At 50.0% G+C, this 27,927-nt stretch overlaps 2 protein-coding genes across 2 annotated transcripts; one reads left to right on the forward strand and one right to left on the reverse strand.

The window, feature by feature from the left end:
- Positions 1–9,872: 9,872 nt before the first annotated feature.
- ATPAF1 (ATP synthase mitochondrial F1 complex assembly factor 1) lies at positions 9,873–19,217 on the reverse strand. The gene is made up of 9 exons (XM_075287583.1): positions 18,861–19,217; positions 11,979–12,087; positions 11,825–11,866; positions 11,588–11,650; positions 11,435–11,485; positions 11,212–11,259; positions 11,033–11,128; positions 10,753–10,860; positions 9,873–10,236 (listed from the first exon to the last, which is right to left on the reverse strand). Exons 1-9 carry the CDS (start codon positions 19,073–19,075, stop codon positions 10,069–10,071), a joined length of 900 nt encoding a protein of 299 aa, XP_075143684.1. The 5' UTR covers positions 19,076–19,217; the 3' UTR covers positions 9,873–10,068.
- Positions 19,218–19,243: 26 nt separating this feature from the next.
- On the forward strand, positions 19,244–26,531 carry LOC142218697 (G2/mitotic-specific cyclin-B1-like). Its single transcript, XM_075287582.1, has 9 exons — positions 19,244–19,700; positions 19,824–19,964; positions 20,058–20,156; positions 22,724–22,900; positions 24,448–24,606; positions 24,690–24,926; positions 25,028–25,168; positions 25,253–25,363; positions 26,409–26,531. The coding sequence occupies exons 1-9, from the start codon at positions 19,680–19,682 to the stop codon at positions 26,511–26,513; spliced, it is 1,191 nt and encodes a 396-aa protein (XP_075143683.1). The 5' UTR covers positions 19,244–19,679; the 3' UTR covers positions 26,514–26,531.
- The last annotated feature ends 1,396 nt before the right edge of the window (positions 26,532–27,927 follow it).

A 27,927-nucleotide genomic window follows, 5' to 3' on the forward strand; every position in this document is an offset into this window, starting at 1 on the left:
GTTTAGGCCTAAAGGGCGCACTCTACGAGAGCAGTCTCGACTCCCTGAGCGGAAAGTAGGACTATGCCCTTGGATAAGATCTGTGCGGCAGCTTCCTAGTCTTCCGAGTCAACTTTCGTGAAACATTACATATTAAATTCACGGGCCTCAGAAGCTACAGGTTTTGGACAATCAATCTGGGGACATAAGGAGGGGGGCTGGTGGGAGGAGCTAGTAGTGGGCAGGATTGCAAGGCTATGGAGACAGAGGAGGGTGGGAGGGGCTAGTAACGGACGGGATGCTTTGATTATGAAAGATAATCTGTTTTCCCTTAGTCATAACAGCAGCACAAGTGGGGTATTCTGCCCCTGAGTGCTGGTAGGACAGATGGAATTTTTAATTAATTAACCAGCCACAACCTGGCCCTATAAGAGGGCACAAGGACCTCCCACCTGCATGTTAATACAAGAGTACATAATCTATACAACACACATAACAATAATTTACATAAAGTAATAGGTAGGAGCCTTGTGCTGCTGTTATGACTAAGGGAAAACAGATTATCTTTCATAATCAAAGCTTCCCTGTCGTCATACCAGCAGCACAAGTGGGGAGGTAGCAAGTAATCCCCCACTTAGGGAGGGTTTTCTCGGGCCATAGAGGTCAGGACCGACCGCCCAAACGCCGTAGCATCGGAAGCCCGGGAGTTTAGATGATAGTGCCTTACAAAGGTAAGAGGCGAGGACCAAGAGGCGGTTGCACAGATGTGTTCTAGTGGATCCGCTGAACTCTCTGCCCAAGATGATGAAACTGCTCTGGTCGAATGAGCAGTTAGGCAAGCTGGAGGGAAAAGGCCCTGGGACGAAAAAAGCCGTCTTTATGGCCTCTCTCACCCAGCGGGATATAGAGGCCTTCTGACCTCTAAATCTCCTGACTAATTAATCAGGTGTTCCGACCTCCTAAAAGACAAGGCCCAGTTCAGGTAGATACGGAGGCCTCTACCTAAATCCAAAGACTATAGTCCACCTCTTCAGAGGGTCACACAAAGCCACCAGAACAATCCCAAGATCCTCTTGTGGGACGGGGGCTGACACTGAAGGTCTAATCCTCGTAGCACCCCTAAGGAATCCTTTCACTAAGGGGTGTTGAGATAAACGCCTCCTCAGATAGGCGGACAAAGCGGCTACCTGTACCTTCAAGGTTGCTGGAGATAGCCCTTTGTCTAGGCCGTCCTGGAGGAACTGCAATATTGATTCCAAATTCTGCGGTAGTTCCTATTTGTGGGTTCTGCTCTGGCGCAGGAGATAGTTCTCAGGACGGCCTCAGACAGTCCACTATGACCTAATAGGGACTGCTCAACCTCCAGGCTGTCAGATTGAATCTCCTCAGATCCTGCCATCTCTGGCCTCCTTGAGTGACCAGGTCTGGGAGAGGGAGAAGCCTCCAATATACGCCGCGACTCATGCCTATGAGCTGGGCGAACCAAGTCCTCTTGGGCCAGAATGGAATTATGGCAGTCGCCTGGACTTGGTCCTGTCTTATTTCCATCAGTACTCTGGTATGACGGGTATTGGAGGGAAGATTGGAGATGAGCGAACAGTAAAATATTCGATGTTCGTTATTCGTTCCCAATAGCATCTCAATATTGGACTATTCGAACGAATATGGAACCCCATTATAGTCTATGGGAGAAAATGCTTCGTTTCAGCAGATCCCACCATTCGACTCAGGAGAGTCACCAAGTCCACTATGACACCTCAGCAAATGATGCCAACACCTCTGCAATGTAACTGGGACAGCAGGGGGCGCATGTCTGGGGGCATCTAACAAGCCCAAGTCCCTGGATTACCCCACTATCACAGCCTAGCAACTACACACTATACACACTCAAAAAAAACAAACCTCTATCAAAGTGGAAAAATACCTGGAAACCTTCTTTACTCCCCAAATGGATGGACACAAACCCAAATTTAAGCTCAACAGACATTACCAAGCCCCCCTTTAAATCACGTTGCCCATGACAACCACAGATGGAATAGACAATGGGAAATCCTTCAGTCCCCCCTGACCTGTCATTGTGGATGTGTGTGATGTGTATATATGTATGTATATATGTGTGTGTGATGTGGTGAGACCTTCCAAAATTCACTTTTATGGCCCTTGACATGAGCCCTTCCAAATTAAGTTCCAGCCCTTAAGCTGAGCTCCAGCAGAGATTGAGGCCCTTCAGGTGACTTCAGCCTCTAACTGCAGAGATTGAGGCCCTTCAGGTGACTTCAGCCTCTAACTGCAGAGATTGAGGCCCTTCAGGTGACTTCAGCCTCTTCCTGCAGAGATTGGGGCCCCTCAGGTGACTTCAGACTCTACCTGCAGAGATTGAGGCCCTTCAGGTGACTTCAGCCTCTACCTGCAGAGATTGGGGCCCTTCAGGTGACTTCAGCCTCTACCTGCAGAGATTGGGGCCCTTCAGGTGACTTCAGCCTCTACCTGCAGAGATTGAGGCCCCTCAGGTGACTTCAGCCTCTACCTGCAGAGATTGAGGCCCTTCAGGTGACTTCAGCCTCTAACTGCAGAGATTGAGGCCCTTCAGGTGACTTCAGCCTCTTCCTGCAGAGATTGGGGCCCCTCAGGTGACTTCAGCCTCTACCTGCAGAGATTGAGGCCCTTCAGGTGACTTCAGCCTCTAACTGCAGAGATTGAGGCCCTTCAGGTGACTTCAGCCTCTTCCTGCAGAGATTGGGGCCCCTCAGGTGACTTCAGCCTCTACCTGCAGAGATTGGGGCCCTTCAGGTGACTTCAGCCTCTACCTGCAGAGATTGGGGCCCTTCAGGTGACTTCAGCCTCTACCTGCAGAGATTGGGGCCCTTCAGGTGACTTCAGCCTCTACCTGCAGAGATTGGGGCCCTTCAGGTGACTTCAGCCTCTACCTGCAGAGATTGAGGCCCCTCAGGTGACTTCAGCCTCTACCTGCAGAGATTGAGGCCCTTCAGGTGACTTCAGCCTCTAACTGCAGAGATTGAGGCCCTTCAGGTGACTTCAGCCTCTTCCTGCAGAGATTGGGGCCCCTCAGGTGACTTCAGCCTCTACCTGCAGAGATTGAGGCCCTTCAGGTGACTTCAGCCTCTAACTGCAGAGATTGAGGCCCTTCAGGTGACTTCAGCCTCTTCCTGCAGAGATTGGGGCCCCTCAGGTGACTTCAGCCTCTTCCTGCAGAGATTGGGGCCCCTCAGGTGACTTCAGCCTCTACCTGCAGAGTTTTAGGCCCTTTAACTTAGTTCAGCCTTCACCAGCAGAGATTTGTTGGCCCTTTGGGTGAATTGAGCCTTTAAAAAGCAGTGTTTTTGGCCCTTGGAGTGAGTGGAGCCTTTAAAATACAGTGTTCTTGGCCCTTGGAGTAGAGCCTTTAAAAAGCAGTGTTTTATGCCCTTTTGGTGACTAGAGCCATGCAGCAGCAGTGTTGTTATTTTTAGGCCCTTGGGGTGAGCCCTAAAACATTAATTTTCAACCCCTTGGGGGTGAGCTCGAAAACATTATTTTGCAGGCCCTTGGGCTGGAGACCTAAAAAAAAATTGAGTTGCAAGGAGATAATGGAAATATATATAAACACAGTATTTAAAAAAAAAATAAAAAAATTCACATGCAGAATTAGGGGCTGGGGTTGTAGAAGAAGGAGGAAGAGTAAATTGTTTGCTGACTGAATCTCTCCAGTACCTGGGCTCTGGAGTGGATACCCAGCTGGTTATCCACGTCCTCACCCATGTCCCCTGCTGCTGCTGGCAGCCCCTCTCCAGTACCTGGACTGTGGAGTGGATATACAGCTGGGTATGCACGTCCTAGCCCACGTCCCCTGCTCATGATGACGAAGGACATTCGTAGCATCCCCTCTCCAGTACCTGGCCTGTGGACTACACACCCAGCTGGGTATGCATGTCCACGTCCTCGCCCACGTCCCCTGCTGCTACGCTGCATGATTTTCTAGCTAGCTAGCGATTATTGAGCTCTGAGCTGTTATTATTCACAATTCCTGCCTCACCACAGCCCTGTATCGCACTGACAGTCTGACACCACACTCTCCCTATCACTCCAAAATGAGAATGACACGAATAGGGCAGCGGCCATTCTTATGAATTGGGAGGTCACATGTTTTCGGCAGCCAATGGGTTTTTTCAATTTTTTTCACTGCCTCCGTTGTCGTAGTTCCTGTCCCATCTGCCCTGCACCTTTATTGGTGCAAAAAAAGCGCCAGGGAAGGTGGGAGGGGACACAAATTTTTACTGCATATGCAGCGTTGTATTCGATTGTGAACGAATACCTCGAACGGCCTGATATTCGATCGAATACCTATTCCATCAAATGGCGTTCGCTCATCTCTAGGGAAGATGTAAACCAGCCTGGACCTCCATGGGATGGACAGGGCATCCACTGCCAAGGGATCGTTCTCCTGGTACAGAGAGCAGAACTTCTCCACCTTGGCGTTGAGTTGGGTTGCCATGAGGTCGACTTCTGGAAGGCCCCATTTCTGGACAATTTGTTGGAACACCTCTGGATTGAGAGACAATTCTCCTGATATGGTTATACCTCGACTCAACCGATCCGCCACTATGTTCAGGCAGCCCTTGATGTGAACAGTGGATAAATGGGTCAGATTCTTATCTGCCCAGATTCATTTCTTTCAGGAGAGCTTTGGACCTGGTTCCTCCCTGTTTATTTAGGCACAACACTGTGGTCCTGTTGTCCGACCGGCCTCTGACAGCCTTCCCCTTGAGATACGGGGTGAAGTGCAACAATGCCAGGTATACCACCTTGAGTTCCCTCTGGTTGGAAGAGCCTACTTTCAGGCTGCTCCAACGACCTTGCACAGTCCTCTCGTCCACATGGGCTCCCCATCCCAACTGGGATGCATCTGTTGTCAACAGAGTCCAAACCGGTTGAACTAAGGACCTTCTGTCTTTCAGGAGTATCCACCTTCTGAGGGTAAGACAGGTACTGGGAGAAAGGCAGATCCTCTTGAGGAGTCCTCCTAGAGACCTGTTCCAGGTCTTCAATACTTCCGTCTGGAGCGGATGGGAATGCCATAAAGCCTAAGGGATCACCCTAGCTGAGGATGACATTAGGCCTAGGACTCTCCTGGCGGTTCTAATGGATACATGCCGCGTTTTGTATAGAAACGGGTGGCTGCCTCTATTCTCAGCCTCCTTGGGGCGGATAATGAGATCTGCAGAGCCACCGAGTCCAACCCTAGAACCTTCCTCTGGGTGGATGATACTACCTCAGATTTCTCCCAAATGATTAGCCAGCATAGCCCCCTGAAGGAAGGAGATGGCTATCTGTGGATGTTATTGGAGGACTGGAGCTGACTGAGCTTTTATGAGCCAGTCGTCAAAATAGGGAACTATGAACAGACCTTGAAGTCTGAGGGCGGCAGCGACGGGAGCCATCACCTTAGTGAAGGTGTGAGGAGCGGAAGAGGTGCCGAAGGGTAGGTCGGCAAACTGGTAATGCTTCTGTGACCAGAAACTTGGATGGCAATCCTGTGGTATTTTCTGTGTGGCCGAAAGATGGGTACATGCAAGTATAATGATTCCCCAGTCTCTGAATCCTACTGAAGGAGGAACTCTCTCCAGGGCTCCTTTCTGGAAATAGTGGAGGAAGGAGCTCTCCAGGATGGAATGACGAGCAACAGGCAGAGGATGAGTTGCGACAAGTCAGTTGATCGGAAGATGGGAAAACTTGACAACGTAGCCACTTTCTACTACTTGCACCAAGGGTCTTAAATAAGAGCACGCCACACAGTCAGGAAATGGGAGAGACGACACCCAACAGGGACTCCGATCACAGGGAGTGAGACCCCATCAAAAAAAAATTGATATCTTCCTTGGATCTTCCTAAGGGCGTCCACATCCAGGCCTCTCGGGTGAAATTTTGTGCGCTTCTGTGACCGCGATCTGGTGCCAGTAGATCCACACCCTCGGCCTCCCGTATGCCTCTGGAGGCTTGGGGCAGGAACTTGCCCTTAATGTCCGCGAGACCCTCCATCAAATCGTCCAGACCGTGCCCAAGAGTCTTCCCGGATCAAATGGTAGCGCGCATACCGTAAATTTTGATGAGGTGACAGCCCCCCAGGGCTTAAGTCAGAGAGGTCTCCTTGTCGCGGTGGATAGGACCATGTTCTTAGAGGCCATTTTCAATTGTTGACGGGAGGCTTCGCCCATGAAGTCAGCAGCCATAAATAGGGAGGACATTGAGGACAGTAGGTCGTCCCTAGGAACCCCGGAATCAATAACCTGTTCTAGCTGGGCAAGATGGGGAACATAAGCTATCCGTTACAGTAGTAGAGGCTATGGCCACAGAGGCCGGAGCTGAGGCCGCGGAAATAGCATTCTCTCAGGGTCGCACACACGTCGGTCCAGAAGGTCTTGTAAGTTGGAACCATCATCCAGACGGACCACCGTACGTCGAGAGAGCTTCTAGCTGTGATGAGGCTATGGGGTACGGGGTCTTGACCTCTGACAGTCCTCTATTCAGAAATAGGGACTGGAATTAAAATGAGCTCTCTCAACCTATTTCCACTCTGTCTCCATCAGCTTGGCCAAAGCTGCGTCCACTTGGAAAGGCCCTCTGCCCCCCAGAGGTGGACGGGGAGGCTTCCCCATCAACATCCTGATCGCCTGACCAGATGGACTTCAGCAGCCTTCTTTTCCATGGGGAATATAGGTCTGCCGGTACTGGAGCTTCATCATCAGATGAGATGGTCTGATCATTCAGGCGTAGATGCTCCAGAGGTGGAAGGGATAATGAGCGCCTATCCGTGCGAAATTTTTTATCTTGGAGATATGGGATGTAGAACCCCTATATCCTTGAGAATCCTCCATGAATTCTTTTACCTCAGGAGGAGGGCCTCTCAGGAGTGGCAGCGGGATCAATGCAGATATAAAAAACCCCATACAGGTTTTTTTTTTTTTCTTCTGTTTTACTGAACATCAGGCTAAAGTGAACTCATCCTACTGTCAGGAAGAGGTACTTCGCAGCCAGTGCGGCCATATGCCTCCTCTTGGAGGAAGACTCCCGTCTTCTGTGGTCACCCGGAGGAGGGGTAGACGACCTACGTGGAGCCCACTCAACTCTGGAAAAAGACATTTAACCACCAGACCACAGGTAAACCAAGACCTTCTACTTACAGGGCTGAGGCACTTCAGCGCTAGTACACTTCTGTGAGAATACACAGGAACCAATTCTCAGCAGCTGCGGTGGTTACAAATGTGATATGTCTGTAAGCTACAGCCAGCTACAGGTACCCAACCTAGAGAAAACTAGGTAGCCCCACCAGAACTAGTACAGCAGTGCTTCCAGCGCAAACTGCCCCTTAAATAGGTCCAGGGCCGGAGGGGGCGTGGCCTGCTGCTGCATCAGGCCCCCAACTTAAACCAAACCCTCCCAGAGGGTTTTAATAAAGAAAACCACAGCTTGCCTCTAAGAGAGATTACAGAGGTTTGTTGTTTTTTTTTCCCCTAAAAGGGACACACTCATGAAAGAATAGTCTTTCTTTGAGCACCCTCAGCATACCTCTCCTGGGGCTGTGAGAGTTGCTGGAAATCAGCGATCCTCAAACTCACTGACATAAGATTGGCTGCTGTTCACATTAGCTGTGGTTTAAGGCAGTGGCAGAGGCTCAGTTTATTAGCTGAGCGAGACTACAGAGCCTGATGAGGGAAGAGAAACTCCCCTCCACCCTAGCGGTGACTGCAGCCCGAGTAAGTGTGCACAGGCGCTGACAAACATCACAGCATGGGAGCTGACAGACTGCCCATAGCAATAGACATTTAGTGCTTTAGTTTCGGCACTGGACACAGAGAAAAGCTGAAAGCTGCCCCCAATGTCTACAGCTGCAACTGCAGCCCAGGTAAGTGTGCACAGGCGCTGATAACACAACAGAACAGGAGTTGACAGAACAACCCCAGCAATAAATCTTAGTGCAACCTGCACTAAAAGAAAAGGAAAAGCTGAAAGAGGATTCATCTTACCTTACTGCTGGCAATGAGTCAAACCGCAGCAGCTGAAAACGTGACTGCAATATAAACGGAGATTCTTCAGAAAGAAAGAAAAAGGAAAGAAGAAGCTTGGCAAACACCTTCCTCCAAACCATACAGGAGACCACACAGGCCTCCTCCACCTGTCTCACCATCACAGGACAGAAAAAAAAAAACACACGGGGGGGGGGGGGGGGGGTAGGTCCTTGTGCCCTCTTACAGGGCCAGGTTGTGGCTGGTTAATTAATTGAAAATTCCATCTGTCCTGCCAGCACACTGGGGCAGAATACCCCACTTGTGCTGCTGGTATGACGACAGGGAATGCAAGGTTAGGGAGACAGGGAGAGGAGTGTAACAAAGTCAGAGGGAACTAGTGTAGAAGCTAAAGAGGAAGCTACACAGCAGGAAGCTACACCAGGTAAACAAATGCAGAGGATAATAGCAGCAACTAGAGACACCCAGAAATCACTCCAAACACTGCTAAAAGTATATGGGTGTACTTATTATCCCATTACTAGCACTAACAGACCTTTCTATATATTAAAAAAATAAATAATTCTGCTTAGAAAACCTCTTTGAAGTTTACAGTTATAAGAAGGAGGAGGAGGAGAAGGAGGAGCAGCAGCAGCAGAGCCAGGTAAGATACCTTGAACCCACACTTTATATCTGTGCAACACCAGATACTCTCTCTAGTATACAGGGAAGTAAAATATCTTTGTTGTGACAGATTGTGAATTCTAGAAAACACTAAATTATTAAAGAGATGAACAATTTCGATAATTTGAGTAAATTAAAATGTCTGGGTTGTTATGGCAATCTGGTGTAAAACTGTGTGCATGTCAAAGAAGCCAAGAATGACCTGCAAGAGTCAATTGGCTAATACAGCTCATAGGATATAAGCCACAGGAGCGCCCCCGCTAGGTGGAGAACAGTTGGCCTTACACAGCTCAAAGCCACATGTAGGAATTTGCCACAGATTTGGGAGCTGATTCTGCCCCACATTGCTTTCAATGGGAGGCAGAGATCACAGCAGGATACCAAAACAATCAGTGTCCTGCACAATGTAGCCACAGACTCTGCAGCTCGGGAGTCCCTTCTCATGAGGCCCATTCATCTGGCAGCGGAAAGCCCCAATGGACTGCAGATGTACTGCAGCGAATCCGGCAGCAGAAAATGAAGAGGAATCTGAACCTAGTCTAAAACCTTGAGAAGCAGAAGATTTTTCAAAGTGCTGCATTCGGTGCAGATTAGTCCAGGTATTAGGTCCCAAAAAAAGAAAGAGTAATGCTGTTGCTATTAGGAAACATTGTGAATTATGTGCTGGAGCAAGACGGCAGAAAACATACTAGATGCAGCAGTGTGTGCACACGTGCCTTGTGGCTTTCTGCAGTAGGAGCAGCATGGGGGACATTACAGCAGTATAGGGGGACATGATACAACAGTGCTCAGCAGCGCACCCACTCGCACACAGCAGCAGCGCACCCACTCGCACTCAGCAGCAGCGCACCCACTCGCACTCAGCAGCAGCGCACCCACTCGCACTCAGCAGCAGCGCACCCACTCGCACTCAGCAGCAGCGCACCCACTCGCACTCAGCAGCAGCGCACCCACTCGCACTCAGCAGCAGCGCACCCACTCGCACTCAGCAGCAGCGCACCCACTCGCACTCAGCAGCAGCGCACCCACTCGCACTCAGCAGCAGCGCACCCACTCGCACTCAGCAGCGCACCTACTTGGCTTGGGGATTATTGGGACAAACCACTAACTGCAACAGACAAAGTCAAGTAGAAACAGGAAAATTTTCTAAACTTAAGATAAAGAGAATGATTGATTTCTATGACAATAAAGATGCCCAAATGATGTATCTAGTTATAAAATATTAAGAATTTGATGTGTTTTATTTTGAAACCATAGTTGGTAACTTTTTTTCTCCGACTTCACAGCATTTCAGTGCCTGCGCTTCTCTCTGCATCTACAGTTATATACAAGTCACAAATGTACATGAAGCTTTCAAACAAAGACATAGAAACAGCAGCATCCCCATCATTAGCCGTGCACTTGGCTACGACTCCACTCTGCTCATCCCCATCTGATCGTGCTTCAGGCCAGAAACCACCTCCATGTACTTGAAGTTGCTGGGATTGTGGTTAAATGTCTCTACCAAGTGAAACTGATCCCCAGCGTAGAAAAGCTGAACTTGATTGGCCAAACACTGCGCTTCCTGGACACTCTGCAAAGACAAACCATAGAGGAAAACTGAGGCGCTTCGAGCCCGGGTCTAATACAACAGTCTCTGGTCGCTTCCTAGTGATGTACACAATGGCTGCTGTATACATCATGGAGTGTAGGCCATTCATTGGTGCAGCTGTAGATTCCTCTCCAACATTTTTTTTTAGATATGGTTTAAAAGGATTGCATCCCCAATTGCAAAGCTGCAGAACAGGAGAAGCGTCACAGAGTGTCCGTCTGTTCAATGGAATAATTCACAGAGACAAAACGAACAGCCGCGCTCCATAATGTATAATGCAGAAGGAAAACCAAGAGCTTTCTCTGAGCTATCAGCCTGGAGCTCTGTCTAGGAGACCCCCCCCCCCCCCATATACCTGTAACTATAAACCATACGTATTACACATACCACCAATACTATACAAGAATTCCCCCCCTCTGGTCCTGCAGCTGTAGTCCTAGTCTGCCCCCCTATCATGTTAACCAAGCACCATAGGCACATGCTACAGGGGAGCTTTACCAGGAACTTTGAGTCACACTCTGCTGTCATTAGCACAATTCCTTTGTCAGCTCGAAGCTCGCTGTAGTGATAGAGGATCAGCTGACTTGGCGCTGAATCGCCTGCTGTCTGAAAGAAAAAACAAAACAAAACACCATCTATATACAGGGAAGGGTATTAAACACAGGCCACCAGTTACACCCTCACACACTGCTGCCCCAAGGCATCCTCTCCAACCCTAACACCGAGCAGCATTTCATCCAGACACCTGCACCTGGTATCCAGCACACAGTCACCTCACCTGGATATTTATCAGTGCAGTAAAGTGAAGTTCTGCCCCTGACCATTGACCAACAAAGAACTCGTAACCCTCTGCTCTAGGCAGTGCATACAGAAACTAAAAGAAGAAAGTGTAAGAATGAGAGAAGGATCCTGAAGAACATCTCACTGCTGCACCTGCACAAGACAGACACTACTCACAGAGGGGCAGCGCTGAGAACGGCTCCAGATCACATCAAAGACATCCCCCTGCAGACAAGATGAAGACAAAGTCAGCCTCTCCAGCCAAATCGCCTATGCACAGTTTATACTTGGTAGCCCCATAATATATGCTCAGGGGTTCAGTATACATAGCTCCACACTTTATACTCAGACATGCCACCTATAGCTGCGCCGTGCACATTATACATTTCCAGCGACTCACTGGGATAACAGCGAACACAGTGTCCTGTGTAGAAAAGAACTGCGTCCATATCTAGAAGAATATCAATAAGACAAGTTACAAGCTTATATGTGGTATTCAGCCCCGAGTCCTCCCCACAAAGTGACAGAGCGCATGGCGTATACCTGTACACACCTGGGCAATGTCTTCTGCATTCTTGTCCTTTACCAGCTCAATATTCAGAAGAGAGTTCAGCGTCTAAAGAGAAAACCACAGCCCGTCATGCACATAGTCCCCCAAAACCATTTACTTCCTCCATGACTTGTGTAAAACGACATTTAATCTTGTAAGTGTAAGGGGGTAAATACTTTCTGTAGGGACCGCGCCCCCTCTTGGAGGGTCTTATACAGAACATCCAGGCCCTGCCCTTACCTTTTTCTTTGTGAAACCTTGTTTCAATGAACCAGTCTTCACCTGCAAGAAAAAGAGCGCAGTGAGCGGAGTCCAGGCTGTGGGAAGGGCCCCAATTTTCAGCCCCTTCACCCTCTTGTTCTGGGTTTAGGGCTGCATCATCTGCTCCCCTTACCTTCTGCTCCACTGACTGCACATATTCGGACTGCCTAGAGGAACCAACAGGCTCTTTTTGCACTTCCTTCTTCTTTGTCATACGAGCATCAAACATTACAGGGTCCGTCCTGAAGGGAAAAAATGTAAACTGTAAACCTCAGGACATGGAAGCTCAAGATATATAATACCACACATCACCATCAGGGGGCAGCTCTGAGGTCACACCTGCTATACCACACATCACCATCAGGGGGAGTCTCTCAGGTCACACCTGCTATACCACACATCACCATCAGGGGGCAGCTCTGAGGTCACACCTGCTATACCACACATCACCATCAGGGGGAGTCTCTCAGGTCACATCTGCTATACCACAGGTCGCCATCAGGGGGAAGCTCTGAAGTCACAACCTGCTATACCACACGTCACCATCAGGGGGAGTCTCTCAGGTCACACCTGCTATACCACACGTCACCATCAGGGGGAGTCTCTCAGGTCACACCTGCTATACCACAGGTCGCCATCAGGGGGAGTCTCTGAGGTCACACCTGCTATACCACACATCACCATCAGGGGGCAGCTCTCAGGTCACACCTGCTATACCACACATCACCATCAGGGGGCAGCTCTGAGGTCACACCTGCTATACCACACGTCACCATCGGGTGGGTCTCTCAGGTCACACCTGCTATACCACACATCACCATCAGGGGGCAGCTCTGAGGTCACACCTGCTATACCACACATCACCATCAGGGGGCAGCTCTGAGGTCACACCTGCTATACTACACGTCACCATCGGGTGGGTCTCTCAGGTCACACCTGCTATACCACACATCACCATCAGGGGGCAGCACTGAGGTCACACCTGCTATACTACACGTCACCATCGGGTGGGTCTCTCAGGTCACACCTGCTATACCACACATCACCATCAGGGGGAGTCTCTCAGGTCACACCTGCTATACTACACGTCACCATCGGGTGGGTCTCTCAGGTCACACCTGCTATACCACACATCACCATCAGGGGGAGTCTCTCAGGTCACACCTGCTATACCACACATCACCATCAGGGGGCAGCTCTGAGGTCACACCTGCTATACCACACATCACCATCAGGGGGCAGCACTGAGGTCACACCTGCTATACCACACATCACCATCAGGGGGCAGCTCTGAGGTCACACCTGCTATACCACACATCACCATCAGGGGGCAGCTCTGAGGTCACACCTGTTATACCACACATCACCATCAGGGGGCAGCTCTCAGGTCACACCTGCTATACCACACATAACCATCAGGGGGCAGCTCTGCGGTCACACCTGCTATACCACACATCACCATCAGGGGGCAGCTCTGAGGTCACACCTGCTATACCACACATCACCATCAGGGGGCAGCTCTCAGGTCACACCTGCTATACCACACATCACCATCAGGGGGCAGCTCTGAGGTCACACCTGCTATACCACACATCACCATCAGGGGGCAGCTCTGCGGTCACACCTGCTATACCACACATCACCATCAGGGGGCAGCTCTGAGGTCACACCTGCTATACCACACATCACCATCAGGGGGCAGCTCTCAGGTCACACCTGCTATACCACACATCACCATCAGGGGGCAGCTCTGAGGTCACACCTGCTATACCACACATCACCATCAGGGGGCAGCTCTGAGGTCACACCTGCTATACCACACATCACCATCAGGGGGAGTCTCTCAGGTCACACCTGCTATACCACACATCACCATCAGGGGGCAGCTCTGAGGTCACACCTGCTATACCACACGTCACCATCAGGGGGCAGCTCTGAGGTCACACCTGCTATACCACACATCACCATCAGGGGGCAGCTCTCAGGTCACACCTGCTATACCACACATCACCATCAGGGGGCAGCTCTGAGGTCACACCTGCTATACCACACGTCACCATCGGGTGGGTCTCTCAGGTCACACCTGCTATACCACACATCACCATCAGGGGGCAGCTCTGAGGTCACACCTGCTATACTACATGTCACCATCGGGTGGGTCTCTCAGGTCACACCTGCTATACCACACATCACCATCAGGGGGCAGCACTGAGGTCACACCTGCTATACTACACGTCACCATCGGGTGGGTCTCTCAGGTCACACCTGCTATACCACACATCACCATCAGGGGGAGTCTCTCAGGTCACACCTGCTATACTACACGTCACCATCGGGTGGGTCTCTCAGGTCACACCTGCTATACCACACATCACCATCAGGGGGAGTCTCTCAGGTCACACCTGCTATACCACACATCACCATCAGGGGGCAGCTCTGAGGTCACACCTGCTATACCACACATCACCATCAGGGGGCAGCACTGAGGTCACACCTGCTATACCACACATCACCATCAGGGGGCAGCTCTCAGGTCACACCTGCTATACCACACATAACCATCAGGGGGCAGCTCTGCGGTCACACCTGCTATACCACACATCACCATCAGGGGGCAGCTCTGAGGTCACACCTGCTATACCACACATCACCATCAGGGGGCAGCTCTCAGGTCACACCTGCTATACCACACATCACCATCAGGGGGCAGCTCTGAGGTCACACCTGCTATACCACACATCACCATCAGGGGGCAGCTCTGCGGTCACACCTGCTATACCACACATCACCATCAGGGGGCAGCTCTGAGGTCACACCTGCTATACCACACATCACCATCAGGGGGAGTCTCTCAGGTCACACCTGCTATACCACAGGTCGCCATCAGGGGGAAGCTCTGAAGTCACAACCTGCTATACCACACGTCACCATCAGGGGGAGTCTCTCAGGTCACACCTGCTATACCACACATCACCATCAGGGGGCAGCTCTGAGGTCACACCTGCTATACCACACATCACCATCAGGGGGCAGCTCTGCGGTCACACCTGCTATACCACACATCACCATCAGGGGGAGTCTCTCAGGTCACACCTGCTATACCACACATCACCATCAGGGGGCAGCACTGAGGTCACACCTGTTATACCACACATCACCATCAGGGGGAGTCTCTCAGGTCACACCTGCTATACCACAGGTCGCCATCAGGGGGAGTCTCTGAGGTCACACCTGTTATACCACACATCACCATCAGGGGGCAGCTCTCAGGTCACACCTGCTATACCACACATCACCATCAGGGGGCAGCACTGAGGTCACACCTGCTATACCATACATCACCATCAGGGGGCAGCTCTCAGGTCACACCTGCTATACCACACATCACCATCAGGGGGAGTCTCTCAGGTCACACCTGCTATACCACACATCACCATCAGGGGGCAGTTCTCAGGTCACATCTGCTATACCACACATCACCATCAGGGGGCAGCTCTGAGGTCACACCTGCTATACCACACGTCACCATCGGGTGGGTCTCTCAGGTCACACCTGCTATACCACACATCACCATCAGGGGGAGTCTCTCAGGTCACACCTGCTATACCACACATCACCATCAGGGGGAGTCTCTCAGGTCACACCTGCTATACCACACATCACCATCAGGGGGCAGCTCTGAGGTCACACCTGCTATACCACACATCACCATCAGGGGGCAGCACTGAGGTCACACCTGTTATACCACACATCACCATCAGGGGGCAGCTCTCAGGTCACACCTGCTATACCACACATCACCATCAGGGGGCAGCTCTGAGGTCACACCTGCTATACCACACATCACCATCGGGGGGAGTCTCTCAGGTCACACCTGCTATACCACACATCACCATCAGGGGGCAGCTCTGAGGTCACACCTGCTATACCACACATCACCATCAGGGGGCAGCTCTGAGGTCACACCTGCTATACCACACATCACCATCAGGGGGAGTCTCAGGTCACACCTGCTATACCACACGTCACCATCGGGGGGAGTCTCTGAGGTCACACCTGTTATACCACACATCACCATCAGGGGGCAGCTCTCAGGTCACATCTGCTATACCACACATCACCATCAGGGGGCAGCTCTGAGGTCACACCTGCTATACCACACGTCACCATCGGGTGGGTCTCTCAGGTCACACCTGCTATACCACACATCACCATCAGGGGGAGTCTCTCAGGTCACACCTGCTATACCACACATCACCATCGAGGGGCAGCTCTGAGGTCACACCTGCTATACCACACATCACCATCAGGGGGCAGCTCTGAGGTCACACCTGCTATACCACACATCACCATCAGGGGGCAGCACTGAGGTCACACCTGTTATACCACACATCACCATCAGGGGGCAGCTCTGAGGTCACACCTGCTATACCACACATCACCATCAGGGGGCAGCTCTCAGGTCACACCTGCTATACCACACATCACCATCAGGGGGCAGCACTGAGGTCACACCTGCTATACCATACATCACCATCAGGGGGCAGCTCTCAGGTCACACCTGCTATACCACACATCACCATCAGGGGGAGTCTCTCAGGTCACACCTGCTATACCACACATCACCATCAGGGGGCAGTTCTCAGGTCACATCTGCTATACCACACATCACCATCAGGGGGCAGCTCTGAGGTCACACCTGCTATACCACACGTCACCATCGGGTGGGTCTCTCAGGTCACACCTGCTATACCACACATCACCATCAGGGGGAGTCTCTCAGGTCACACCTGCTATACCACACATCACCATCAGGGGGAGTCTCTCAGGTCACACCTGCTATACCACACATCACCATCAGGGGGCAGCTCTGAGGTCACACCTGTTATACCACACATCACCATCAGGGGGCAGCTCTGAGGTCACACCTGCTATACCACACATCACCATCAGGGGGCAGCTCTGAGGTCACACCTGCTATACCACACATCACCATCAGGGGGCAGCACTGAGGTCACACCTGTTATACCACACATCACCATCAGGGGGCAGCTCTCAGGTCACACCTGCTATACCACACATCACCATCAGGGGGCAGCTCTGAGGTCACACCTGCTATACCACACATCACCATCGGGGGGAGTCTCTCAGGTCACACCTGCTATACCACACATCACCATCGGGGGGCAGCTCTGAGGTCACACCTGCTATACCACACATCACCATCGGGGGGCAGCTCTGAGGTCACACCTGCTATGCCACACATCACCATCAGGGGGAAGCTCTGAGGTCACACCTGCTATACCACACATCACCATCAGGGGGCAGCTCTGAGGTCACACCTGCTATACCACACATCACCATCAGGGGGCAGCTCTGAGGTCACACCTGCTATACCACACATCACCATCAGGGGGCAGCTCTGCGGTCACACCTGCTATACCACACATCACCATCAGGGGGCAGCTCTGAGGTCACACCTGCTATACCACACATCACCATCGGGGGGAGTCTCTCAGGTCACACCTGCTATACCACACATCACCATCGGGGGGCAGCTCTGAGGTCACACCTGCTATACCACACATCACCATCAGGGGGCAGCTCTGAGGTCACACCTGCTATACCATACATCACCATCAGGGGGCAGCTCTGAGGTCACACCTGCTATACCACACATCACCATCAGGGGGCAGCTCTGAGGTCACACCTGCTATACCACACATCACCATCAGGGGGAGTCTCTCAGGTCACACCTGTTATACCACACATCACCATCAGGGGGCAGCTCTCAGGTCACACCTGCTATACCACACATCACCATCAGGGGGCAGCTCTGAGGTCACACCTGTTATACCACACATCACCATCAGGGGACAGCTCTCAGGTCACACCTGCTATACCACACATCACCATCAGGGGGCAGCTCTGAGGTCACACCTGCTATACCACACATCACCATCAGGGGGCAGCTCTGAGGTCACACCTGCTATACCACATATCACCATCAGGGGGAGTCTCTCAGGTCACACCTGCTATACCACACATCACCATCAGGGGGAGTCTCTCAGGTCACACCTGCTATACCACACATCACCATCAGGGGGCAGCTCTGAGGTCACACCTGCTATACCACACATCACCATCAGGGGGCAGCTCTGAGGTCACACCTGCTATACCACACATCACCATCAGGGGGCAGCACTGAGGTCACACCTGCTATACCACACATCACCATCAGGGTGCAGCTCTGAGGTCACACCTGCTATACCACACATCACCATCAGGGGGCAGCTCTGAGGTCACACCTGCTATACCACACATCACCATCAGGGTGCAGCTCTGAGGTCACACCTGCTATACCACACATCACCATCAGGGTGCAGCTCTGAGGTCACACCTGCTATACCACACATCACCATCAGGGTGCAGCTCTCAGGTCACACCTGCTATACCACACATCACCATCAGGGGGCAGCTCTGAGGTCACACCTGCTATACCACACATCACCATCAGGGGGAGTCTCTCAGGTCACACCTGTTATACCACACATCACCATCAGGGGGCAGCTCTGAGGTCACACCTGCTATACCACACATCACCATCAGGGGGCAGCTCTGAGGTCACACCTTGCTATACCACACATCACCATCAGGGGGCAGCTCTGAGGTCACACCTGCTATACCACACATCACCATCAGGGGGCAGCTCTGAGGTCACACCTGCTATACCACACATCACCATCAGGGGGCAGCTCTGAGGTCACACCTTGCTATACCACACATCACCATCAGGGGGCAGCTCTGAGGTCACACCTGCTATACCACACATCACCATCAGGGGGCAGCTCTGAGGTCACACCTTGCTATACCACACATCACCATCAGGGGGCAGCTCTGCGGTCACACCTGCTATACCACACATCACCATCAGGGGGCAGCTCTGCGGTCACACCTGCTATACCACACATCACCATCAGGGGGAGTCTCTCAGGTCACTAAGTAGGAAACGCACCGGCGCAGCTGTTGGATTTTGTCCTTATATTTCCCATAAAACGGGTTTTCCTCCAGTTCCGGCTCCTTCTTCACCGAAAACGTTCGGAGCTGTGAGGACACAAGTCCCAGAGCCACTGGGCCAGCAGCCCGACTCCTCACCGCTAACAGACCCCTGTAGCCCAAACTCATCTGCACTACGGCAGCCGCCATCTTCTTGTCTTCTTCCGGACACATCCGGGAGTGCTCCTTATCTATTCCGCAGGAAACATATGCGCTCACTTCGAGTTCCGGTCACTGCGCATGTGCGTCCGTAAACTGAACCCAAAATAGAAACGGAATAAATGTAGGTATACCTAATGTAATCGGGTATAGCTGATATAACGTAAAGCAGGGGTCAGCAACCTTCCGCCCTCCAGCTGCAAGAAACTACAACTCCCAACATGCTCCATTCGTTGTTATGGGAGTTGCGAGAAGAGCAGAACAAGTTTGCATGCTGGGAGTTGTAGTTCTACAATAGCTGGGGGGCGGAAGGTTTGCTGACTGCTGGCGTAGGCTTGAATGACCCCGCCTCCTCTTCTCCCCGCCCATCCCTCTAACAACCGCCTTGCGCTAAGGACGCGTGCTCCGTTGTCATGACGCAATGTCCCCGCCCCCACCCTATCCTTGGTAACGCATTCGATAGGAAATGCTGTCATCCAATTAGGAGAAAGAAAACTTTTGAAGCGACCAATAGGAAGCGACGCCCGGTGGATTTAAATTACTCTTAGGAAAACAAGGCTTTAGAAGCTGCGGCGGAAGGAGCGAGAGCGGAGACAGCAGCAGCGAGAGCCCGAGCACCATGTCTCTGAGGATCACACGGGTGAGGAGCGTTAGTACTGCCGGTAACGGTAGTCCTATGTGCCGTGATCGGGGCGTGCCCGCCGTTTTAGTTGCGTTGTGTGTGTGACTCCGTTTTTTTTTTTTTTTGCTCCTCTGTCTACAGAACATGTTGTCCAATGCTGAGAACAATGTGAAGGGAGGAGCGGGGGCCAAGCGGGCCCTGGTGACTAAGCCCGGCCTGCGACCCCGGACTGCCTTGGGTGATATTGGGAACCGGGCGGATACAAGGGCGCCCCCGAAGAAGGTAAGAGCTGCTGCTGCCCCTTGTGTGTGAGGCTGCGGCCGAGTCTCAGACACGTCTGGGCGCCTTGGACAAAACTTCCCCTTTGTTTCTCAGGATCTGAAACCAACCTTGAAAGTCTCCAAGAAAGCCAAAGCCACAGAGAAGGCGCCGGAGCCAAAACTGCTGGAAAATGTCTGCCCTGAAGTCCCAGAGGTGAGGAGTGTGTCTGGCCTGGAGAGTGTGACCAAGACCGGCGCTCCAGTATGTATGTGTAATGCGGTGTGTATATATTGTGTGTGTGTGTGTGTGTGTGTGTGTATATATATATATATATATATATATATATATATATATATATATATATATATTAGTCTCCTGGACTGTGTATCGGCTGTCCAGTATGTATGTGTGTAATATGTCTCCCCCCCCCCCTCCAGTACCAGTCTGTTACAGATCTGTTGGGGGTGCTGAGGCCGGGCGGTGAGGAACACCCTTCTGACAGTGGGGAGACTTCCAGCCCCTGGGCCCGTACAGGTTCAGGTCACTGTAGGCTTTCTAGCGGTTTATACAACTGCACCTTCATGAGGACTTTAACCCCTTAGCGACCCAGGGCATAATACTACGTCCTGAGTCGCATGGGGATTTCAGGAGCTGCGCTCTCTCCATACAGGGTGGATGCCAGCTGTATAATACAGCCTACATCGATCGCGGCTGCAAACACTTAAGATGCTGTGGTCAAACAGGACTGTGACTTCTAAATTGCATGGGTGCCTCCTTTCACCGATCGCCAGGCTCCTGAATGTCACCAGAGGGCAGTGATCGGTTGCTATGTGAAGGCTCCCAGGCTTGTCCCTGCATTAGATTTATCACACTCTGCCAAAGGCGGCATCTGATGGCACTGCTGTCATTTTGCTATTCACTGCAATATAGTAGTATTGTATAAGTGATCAGACCCCCGCCCCCCCCCCCCAAGGTTTCACGGAGGGAGTTTTGATCATAAATATAAAAGAGAAAAAAAAGTTGAGTTCACCCAGCTTTACTTAGATCAGATATAAAAGTAGACACATTGGGTCTCCCCACGTTCCCAAACTATTTAAATATTTATCTCATATGGTGAACGGAATAGCGGCAAAAACAAAATCTAAATAGCGGGTTTTTTTTTCCCTCCTATAAAAAATGGAATCGCGTGATCTAACCAAATAGTATCAATAAAAACATCTTGTCCCACATAAAGAGATGCCGCACCTCGTGCCATACATGTGAATATGAAGTTACAGCTGTCACAATATGGCGACACAATTTTTTTTATTTTTTTTTTTTTCTATTTTGCAAAGTCCATCATTTTCTAAAATGTATAATTGTCACAAAACAGAACTAACACAACATGCAAAATATATACAGGGGATCAAAACTTCCAAAAGACGCATGGGGGGGGTCTAATGCATATCAAAGATTACATATAGATAGTTGGGGTGTGTTGGTATTTGGTAGGTCTTTTCTCATTATGTGCATCCATTACTTTATATTCCTTGGCTGTATTTATCCACTGATTTAAAGGGATTCTACCATTAAAAATCTTTTTTCTGTGGCTAACACATCGGAATAGCCTTTAGAAAGGCTATTCGTCTCCTACCTTTAGATGGGATCTCTGCTGCGCCGTTGCTTAGTAATACCGGTATGTAAATTGTTCTCTGGCAGCAATGGGGGTGGGCCCCAGCCCTGAAAATGCTATGAGGGCGTCCCCACCGCTGCCTGAGAACAGGATCCTGTGCCGCCTCTGTCTTCTGCTGGATCCTCCCCTTCTTTCTTCAGCAGCGTCCCTCTGTCGGCTCTTACACTAGTAGAGCCGACTGCGCATGCTCGCAATTGCGGCCTCGGAACTAGGCTGCGCATGAGCAGTCAGCTCTACCAGTGTAAGAGCCGACAGAGGGACGCTGCTGAAGAAAGAAGGGGAGGATCCAGCAGAAGACAGAGGCGGCGCAGGATCCTGTTCTCAGGCAGCGGTGGGGACGCCCTCATAGCATTTTCAGGGCTGGGGCCCGCCCCCATTGCTGCCAGAGAACTAATTTACAAACCGGTATTACTAAGGAACGGCGTGGTGGAGATCCCATCTAAAGGTAAGAGACGAATTGCCTTTCTAAAGGCTATTCCGACGTGTTGGCCACAGAAAAAAGATTTTTAATGGTAGAATCCCTTTAATCTATTGGAGCCTGTGCTCATTTACCTTCATAGGAATTGTATTTATATTTTGTGGCGTAACGGCCGGCCCCCCCTCTAGCTGTATGTAGCGGCGGGCCCCCCTCCCTCTAGCTGTATGTAGCGGCGGGCCCCCCTCCCTCTAGCTGTATGTAGCGGCGGGCCCCCCTCCCTCTAGCTGTATGTAACGGCCGATTTGTATTAGACCCTCCTATTTTATTAACATGTTAGTTCTCTTTTGACACAATTATACTCTTAGGGCATGTACACACGGGGCAAGAGGGGGTGGATTTTGGCGTTGAATCCACGGCATAATCCGTGGATCCGCCCTCTTACAATAGGTCTATGGAGACCGCTAGCTTACTTTTGTCTGTGAGCGGCATGTTGCTACCCTTTCTTCAGGCGGATTCTGCAGCTGTCTCAACCCCGGCATCCGCCTCGTGACAGCACCTTCCGGACTAGGCCCATTCATTTGAGCCTGCTCCGGAGGGGGAAGCCATGACAGTCATGGCAAGCGCATTTTAGTCCAATGATGCGCTTACCTGTGTCCAAATTAATCTACTCTTATTATACCTGTCTTCCAGATGGCGCCCAGCTCCCCAAGTCCAATGGAAACATCTGGGTGTCTCCCAGATGAGTTGTGCCAAGCCTTTTCTGATGTCCTTATCCAAGTGAAGGATGTAGATGCAGATGATGAAGGGAACCCCATGCTGTGCAGTGAATATGTGAAGGACATCTACTTGTATCTCAGAAGCCTGGAGGTGAGGTTTAATGTGAGGGACATGATGGGGTTAACTGCTATTACTATGAGGCGCATGGAGTTACTAAACTGTAATGCACATGACCAGACTCTGTATCCACAACTGTGGATAGAAGTACAGACATATACATTTCTAAGGAGCCGTATATACAACCATTCTATTTGTGGCTGTGTATCTTGGTCAAATTGAAGAGCAGAAAATTATAGAGCAGGTCCTATACACCCCCCTATATCTGTCTGTACTTGTGGCCCTGTCAATTCATTTTTAATGTATATTTCAGTGAAAACCACATCCGTGCCATTTGTGTGCAGGAGGGCTGAGGCCCCACGTTGCAGAAACGCAGCGTTTTTGCTGCGGTTTATTTCAACCAAAGCTAAAAATGGCTACAGAAGGAATGGGAAATATATAGGAAGCTTCTTGTATATCTTCTGTCTGCTCAATCCACTCCTGGCTTAGGCTTATAAAAACGTAGCAAAATATGCAACAAAAAAGCTGCGTTTCCACAACATGGGAGCCCCGGCCTTAGGCTAAAGCCCCACGGTGCAGAAATGAATTTTTTTTTTTTTTTTTTTTTAAGCCAAAGCCAGGAGTGGATTGAACAGAAAATAGACGTATAAGAGCTTCCTATATATCTCCTATTTCCCATTCATTTTGTAGTCATTCTTGGCTTTGATGAAGGGGGGGGGGGGGAAGCAGCAAAATCTGCAATAAAAAATAGTGTTCTTGCAACGTGGGGCTTCATCCTTATGGCAGTCTATTGAGTGGTAACACTGTGTACCCAGGTGCAACTATAGCCAAAACCAGTTTCCAGGAAGCAGTCACTTTGGGGTAAGTGTGACATTCAGTAATTCCTGGCCAGGGTTTTGCTGTTACTGCACCACCAGGAATTAAGAGACTGAATGTAATCCACGCTTATCTGAGGGTGGGTTCACACTGCGCCCGGTGACCACTTTGCAGGTTTCCGTTTCCTGCTTGAGAAACTGGACAGGAGACAAAAACCAGCAGTCAGTTTTCAAACCCATTCACTTGAATGATGAGCGTCTTTCTGCAGCAAAACTTTTTTTTTTTTTTTTTTTACTCAAACCGCCACTCTGAACAAAAAAGGTTGCTTACCCCTGCTTTAGAGGATAGATATGTACCCCATCTTTCCTGAGCAAAGAATGAGTGAGCCACACTGGTTTATCACTGTTCTGTAAGTGTAATGGCAATGTCTACAAGGAGATATGTAACGGTGATATTTACACTCGTACCATATCGATCTTATTCTGCAGCACTTTACATACATTGTCAGTCACTGTCAGCATATAGGGCTCATAGTCTTAACTCTGTCAGTATGTTGTTGGAGTGAGAGGAAACCTATACAAAAATGGGGAGAAGACACAAACTTCTTGCAGATGTTGTTCTTCACAGGTTTCAAAGCCAGGACTCCAGCATATTGCCTCCCTCTTGTATAGACTACTCCTGCTGCAGTTTGTGGGTTCCTTGAGTGGTGTGTAGTTCTCTGCTTGGTCTCTTCTTGTAAATATCCATTACTTGTTTTGCTACAGGATTCTCAGTCGGTAAAGCCAAACTATCTCCAAGGCCAGGAGGTGACTGGTAACATGCGTGCAATCCTTGTTGACTGGCTGGTCCAGGTGCAAATGAAGTTCCGGCTGCTACAGGAGACAATGTTCATGACAATTGGGATAATTGACCGATTTTTGCAGGTGACACTTTTTGCTTCAGACGTTTTCCATGTCATAATGACTGCATCTACAAAGCATTTGACATCTTGAATCTACTTCTGCAGGTGAATCCAGTTCCCAAAAATCAGCTGCAGCTTGTTGGGGTGACAGCCATGTTTCTTGCTGCCAAGTATGAAGAGATGTACCCTCCTGAAATTGGAGACTTTACTTTTGTGACAGATCATACTTACACCAAGGCCCAAATCAGGGAGATGGAAATGAATATTCTCCGTGTACTGAAATTTGCGATCGGTAAACCACTGCCTCTGCACTTTCTCAGGAGAGCCTCGAAGATTGGAGAGGTTAGAGGTGGCTGTGGGAGCTGGGTCTTGCTGTATTCCTGATAACTGATTTGGGGGGGGTTGTTGTTCCTGTTTGGCTCACTGTTTTTTGCCTTCTCCAGGTCACTGCTGAGCAGCACAATTTAGCAAAATATCTAATGGAGCTGGTTATGGTGGACTATGAGATGGTGCACTACCCACCATCACAGATTGCTGCTGCGGCTGCCTGCCTGTCACTCAAGGTCCTTAGTGCTGGAGAATGGGTAGGATGTGATTGAGATTCCCCCCCCCCCCCCCCCCCCCAATCCTCTGATTGCTCTATACTAAGCTATGACTTGTCCCCTCAGACCCCAACGTTGCAGCACTATACAGCCTATTCAGAAGAGTCTCTACTTCCGATCATGCAGCATATGGCCAAGAATATAGTGAAGGTCAATAAGGGCCTCACCAAGCACCTGGTAAGATGGGGATCATGGAGAATGTTTGTCAGTTACTGGTAAAATGTATTTCCAGTACTCGTGGCTTCCACTTATGCACACACAAACTTGCTGAAGTTGGCAACTCGCTTGGGCTTGGCATGGCTGCCCATGTGGTCAATATAGTGTGTGTGTGTGTGTGTGTGTGTGTGTGTGTGTGTGTGTGGTCGTTCCCCCCCCCCCCTCTCCCTGGCTTATCACATCAATTGGCTAGCTTTAGGTTATCATACTACGGTAGCTCTGCAGGTGTCTGACACCCAGGACCCATCATTCACATTGAAATCTATGGGGCAGTACCTACACTTGCCACTACAGATCCTACCACACGTCACACTGCTAACTCTTGGTATTTAAGTCAGGCCATTTCTGTGTTGGGTCTGGGGCATTGGACACCTGCAGATCTAATATTGGCCTACCTTAAGGGCTTGGCAACTTTCAGACAAATGTTATGGTTGTATAATAAGTTGTACAATTTTCCAATGTACTTTCTGTATCAATTCCTGAGTTTTCTAGATCTCTGCTCGCTGCCATTCATTCAGTTTACATCTAGTGGATAAAACTGCTCATGTGATGAGTACACAGGTACTGCTCGTTAGTCAGCTGCCTGGTAATTAGCTGTGCACTGGTGTCATCACATGACCATGGACCGTAAATCACATGACCATGGTCAGACTAGAAGTAACAAAATGACGACAAGCAGAGATCGAGAAACCCACAAGGAATTGATACAGAAAGTCTATAGGGAAAATTCTATCCTTTATTGTACAAACAACATTTGTTTCTTAATATTGGTCAGAAAGTGGCTGACCCCTTTAAGGATAGGCCATCAATGTTAGATGTTACCTATCTGTAAGTCTAAGGCCACACTAGAGACTTGTACATCTTCCTGTGGTGTCTATATACAGTGCAGCAAAAGGAGTGGGCTTCATGGTTTGTCACCCATTGGAGATTGTCCAACATGGCAGTTGACCATAAATTGCAGTAATGATCAGTTTAATGAGTAAAGTTCAACAATTTCCCTCTCCAGACAGTGAAGAATAAATATGCAAGCAGCAAACAGATGAAGATCAGTCTCATCCCTCAGCTGCGGTCAGAGGTGGTTATGCTGCTGGCTCGTCCACTGATCTCCTGACCCCGAGGCTCGGCACCAAGTGCTTCTTGTAAATAGTCTTTTAATAAAGTTTGGTTTTTAGCAGTATTTGTTCCCTTGTCTAGATTTCTAAGAACTGAATCTACTGGGTATTTAACCACTAAAAAAAGTACCTCATGCTATTGCCATATGGTTGAGCTGTGCATGTGGAAGCTGCACAAATACTGGTATAACTGCAAGTGGTCCTGTGCCACACACTGATATGGGCAGACCATTCTGTAAGACTCCCACCTGTGGAAGTATATAAAAGTGTCAAAGGTCAACCAACTAACCCTAAATTCAGGTATTGTAATCTGTATACAGCTATGCTTACTGGCCTGCTGGAGGATTCTCTGCTGGGTCTCTATAAGGGCTAGTTCACACGTGGCACGGTAGGGTGGATTTTGACACAGAGAGATGCGGGGAGCCGTGTCATTCTCGGGTCAAAACCCGCCTGCCGCAGCTTCCCCCTCCAGAGTCGGCTCAAATGAATGGGCCAACTCTAGAGGTTGTTGCTGCCACTCAACAAGCCGCGGTATCTGCCTGTAGAAAGGGCAGCCTGCAAGATACTGCTCGGGGGGGGGGAGGAAGCCTGGCGGTCTCCATAGACCACCAGTGTGAGGGGGCGGATTATGACATGGATTACGGGCCCTAATGTCTGTGCAGCGCAGACCAGGGCTCATGTCAGATAATTTTAAGGGCCAGGCAGTGGCCAATCCATTCAGAGGACAAAAATCCTCTACAGCGACGTATCCTCCAGAAAGGTAATGCCTGGTATAAGCAAGCCACCTCTGGCAGAAGGAAGACTCTGCCATTTACTTATATACACAGAATTACTGATCATTTACCTGCATGATGTAGATTAAGTTGCTGTAACACGCAAATAAAACCTTAGTAAGGAAAACTTGCTCTAGTGCTACCTTTTTGGCAGGTAGCTCCCTATATGTCTGTCTGCTTTTCCTGAGAATATCCAAGCTATAATATTTCCATCCAAAACGTAGGGGAACCAATCTGCAGCCTGCTGTCTCAAGGTTATTGCCTCTCATCAATACAAAGCTGGTTGAGAAGTCCTAGATGTGGCTCAGAGGGATTACTATGTCTAAGGAGATATCACCACTGTGCGATGTACAAGGATTAATGGACTATGCCCTGCTGATGGCTCTGGGGAAGAAAGAAGTCCTCCGTGATGGAAAAGCACCACCTTCTGGAATATCAGCCCCTATAGATAAATGCCTGACCCTACAGGTTTAGGGCGTTTCCACTGATCTGCTGGCAATTGCTTATAGGAATATTCCCAGAATACAGGTAAAATTCATTTTTATTATCTCAACAAGGATGTGTCAGTAGTGACAACCGAGCTACATGTAATGATCTATGAAATGAAGAGTAGCCCAACATGATGCTGGTAAGTGAACAG

The sequence above is a fragment of the Leptodactylus fuscus genome, chromosome 9, assembly GCF_031893055.1.
Source record: "Leptodactylus fuscus isolate aLepFus1 chromosome 9, aLepFus1.hap2, whole genome shotgun sequence".
Classification (NCBI taxonomy): domain Eukaryota; kingdom Metazoa; phylum Chordata; class Amphibia; order Anura; family Leptodactylidae; genus Leptodactylus; species Leptodactylus fuscus.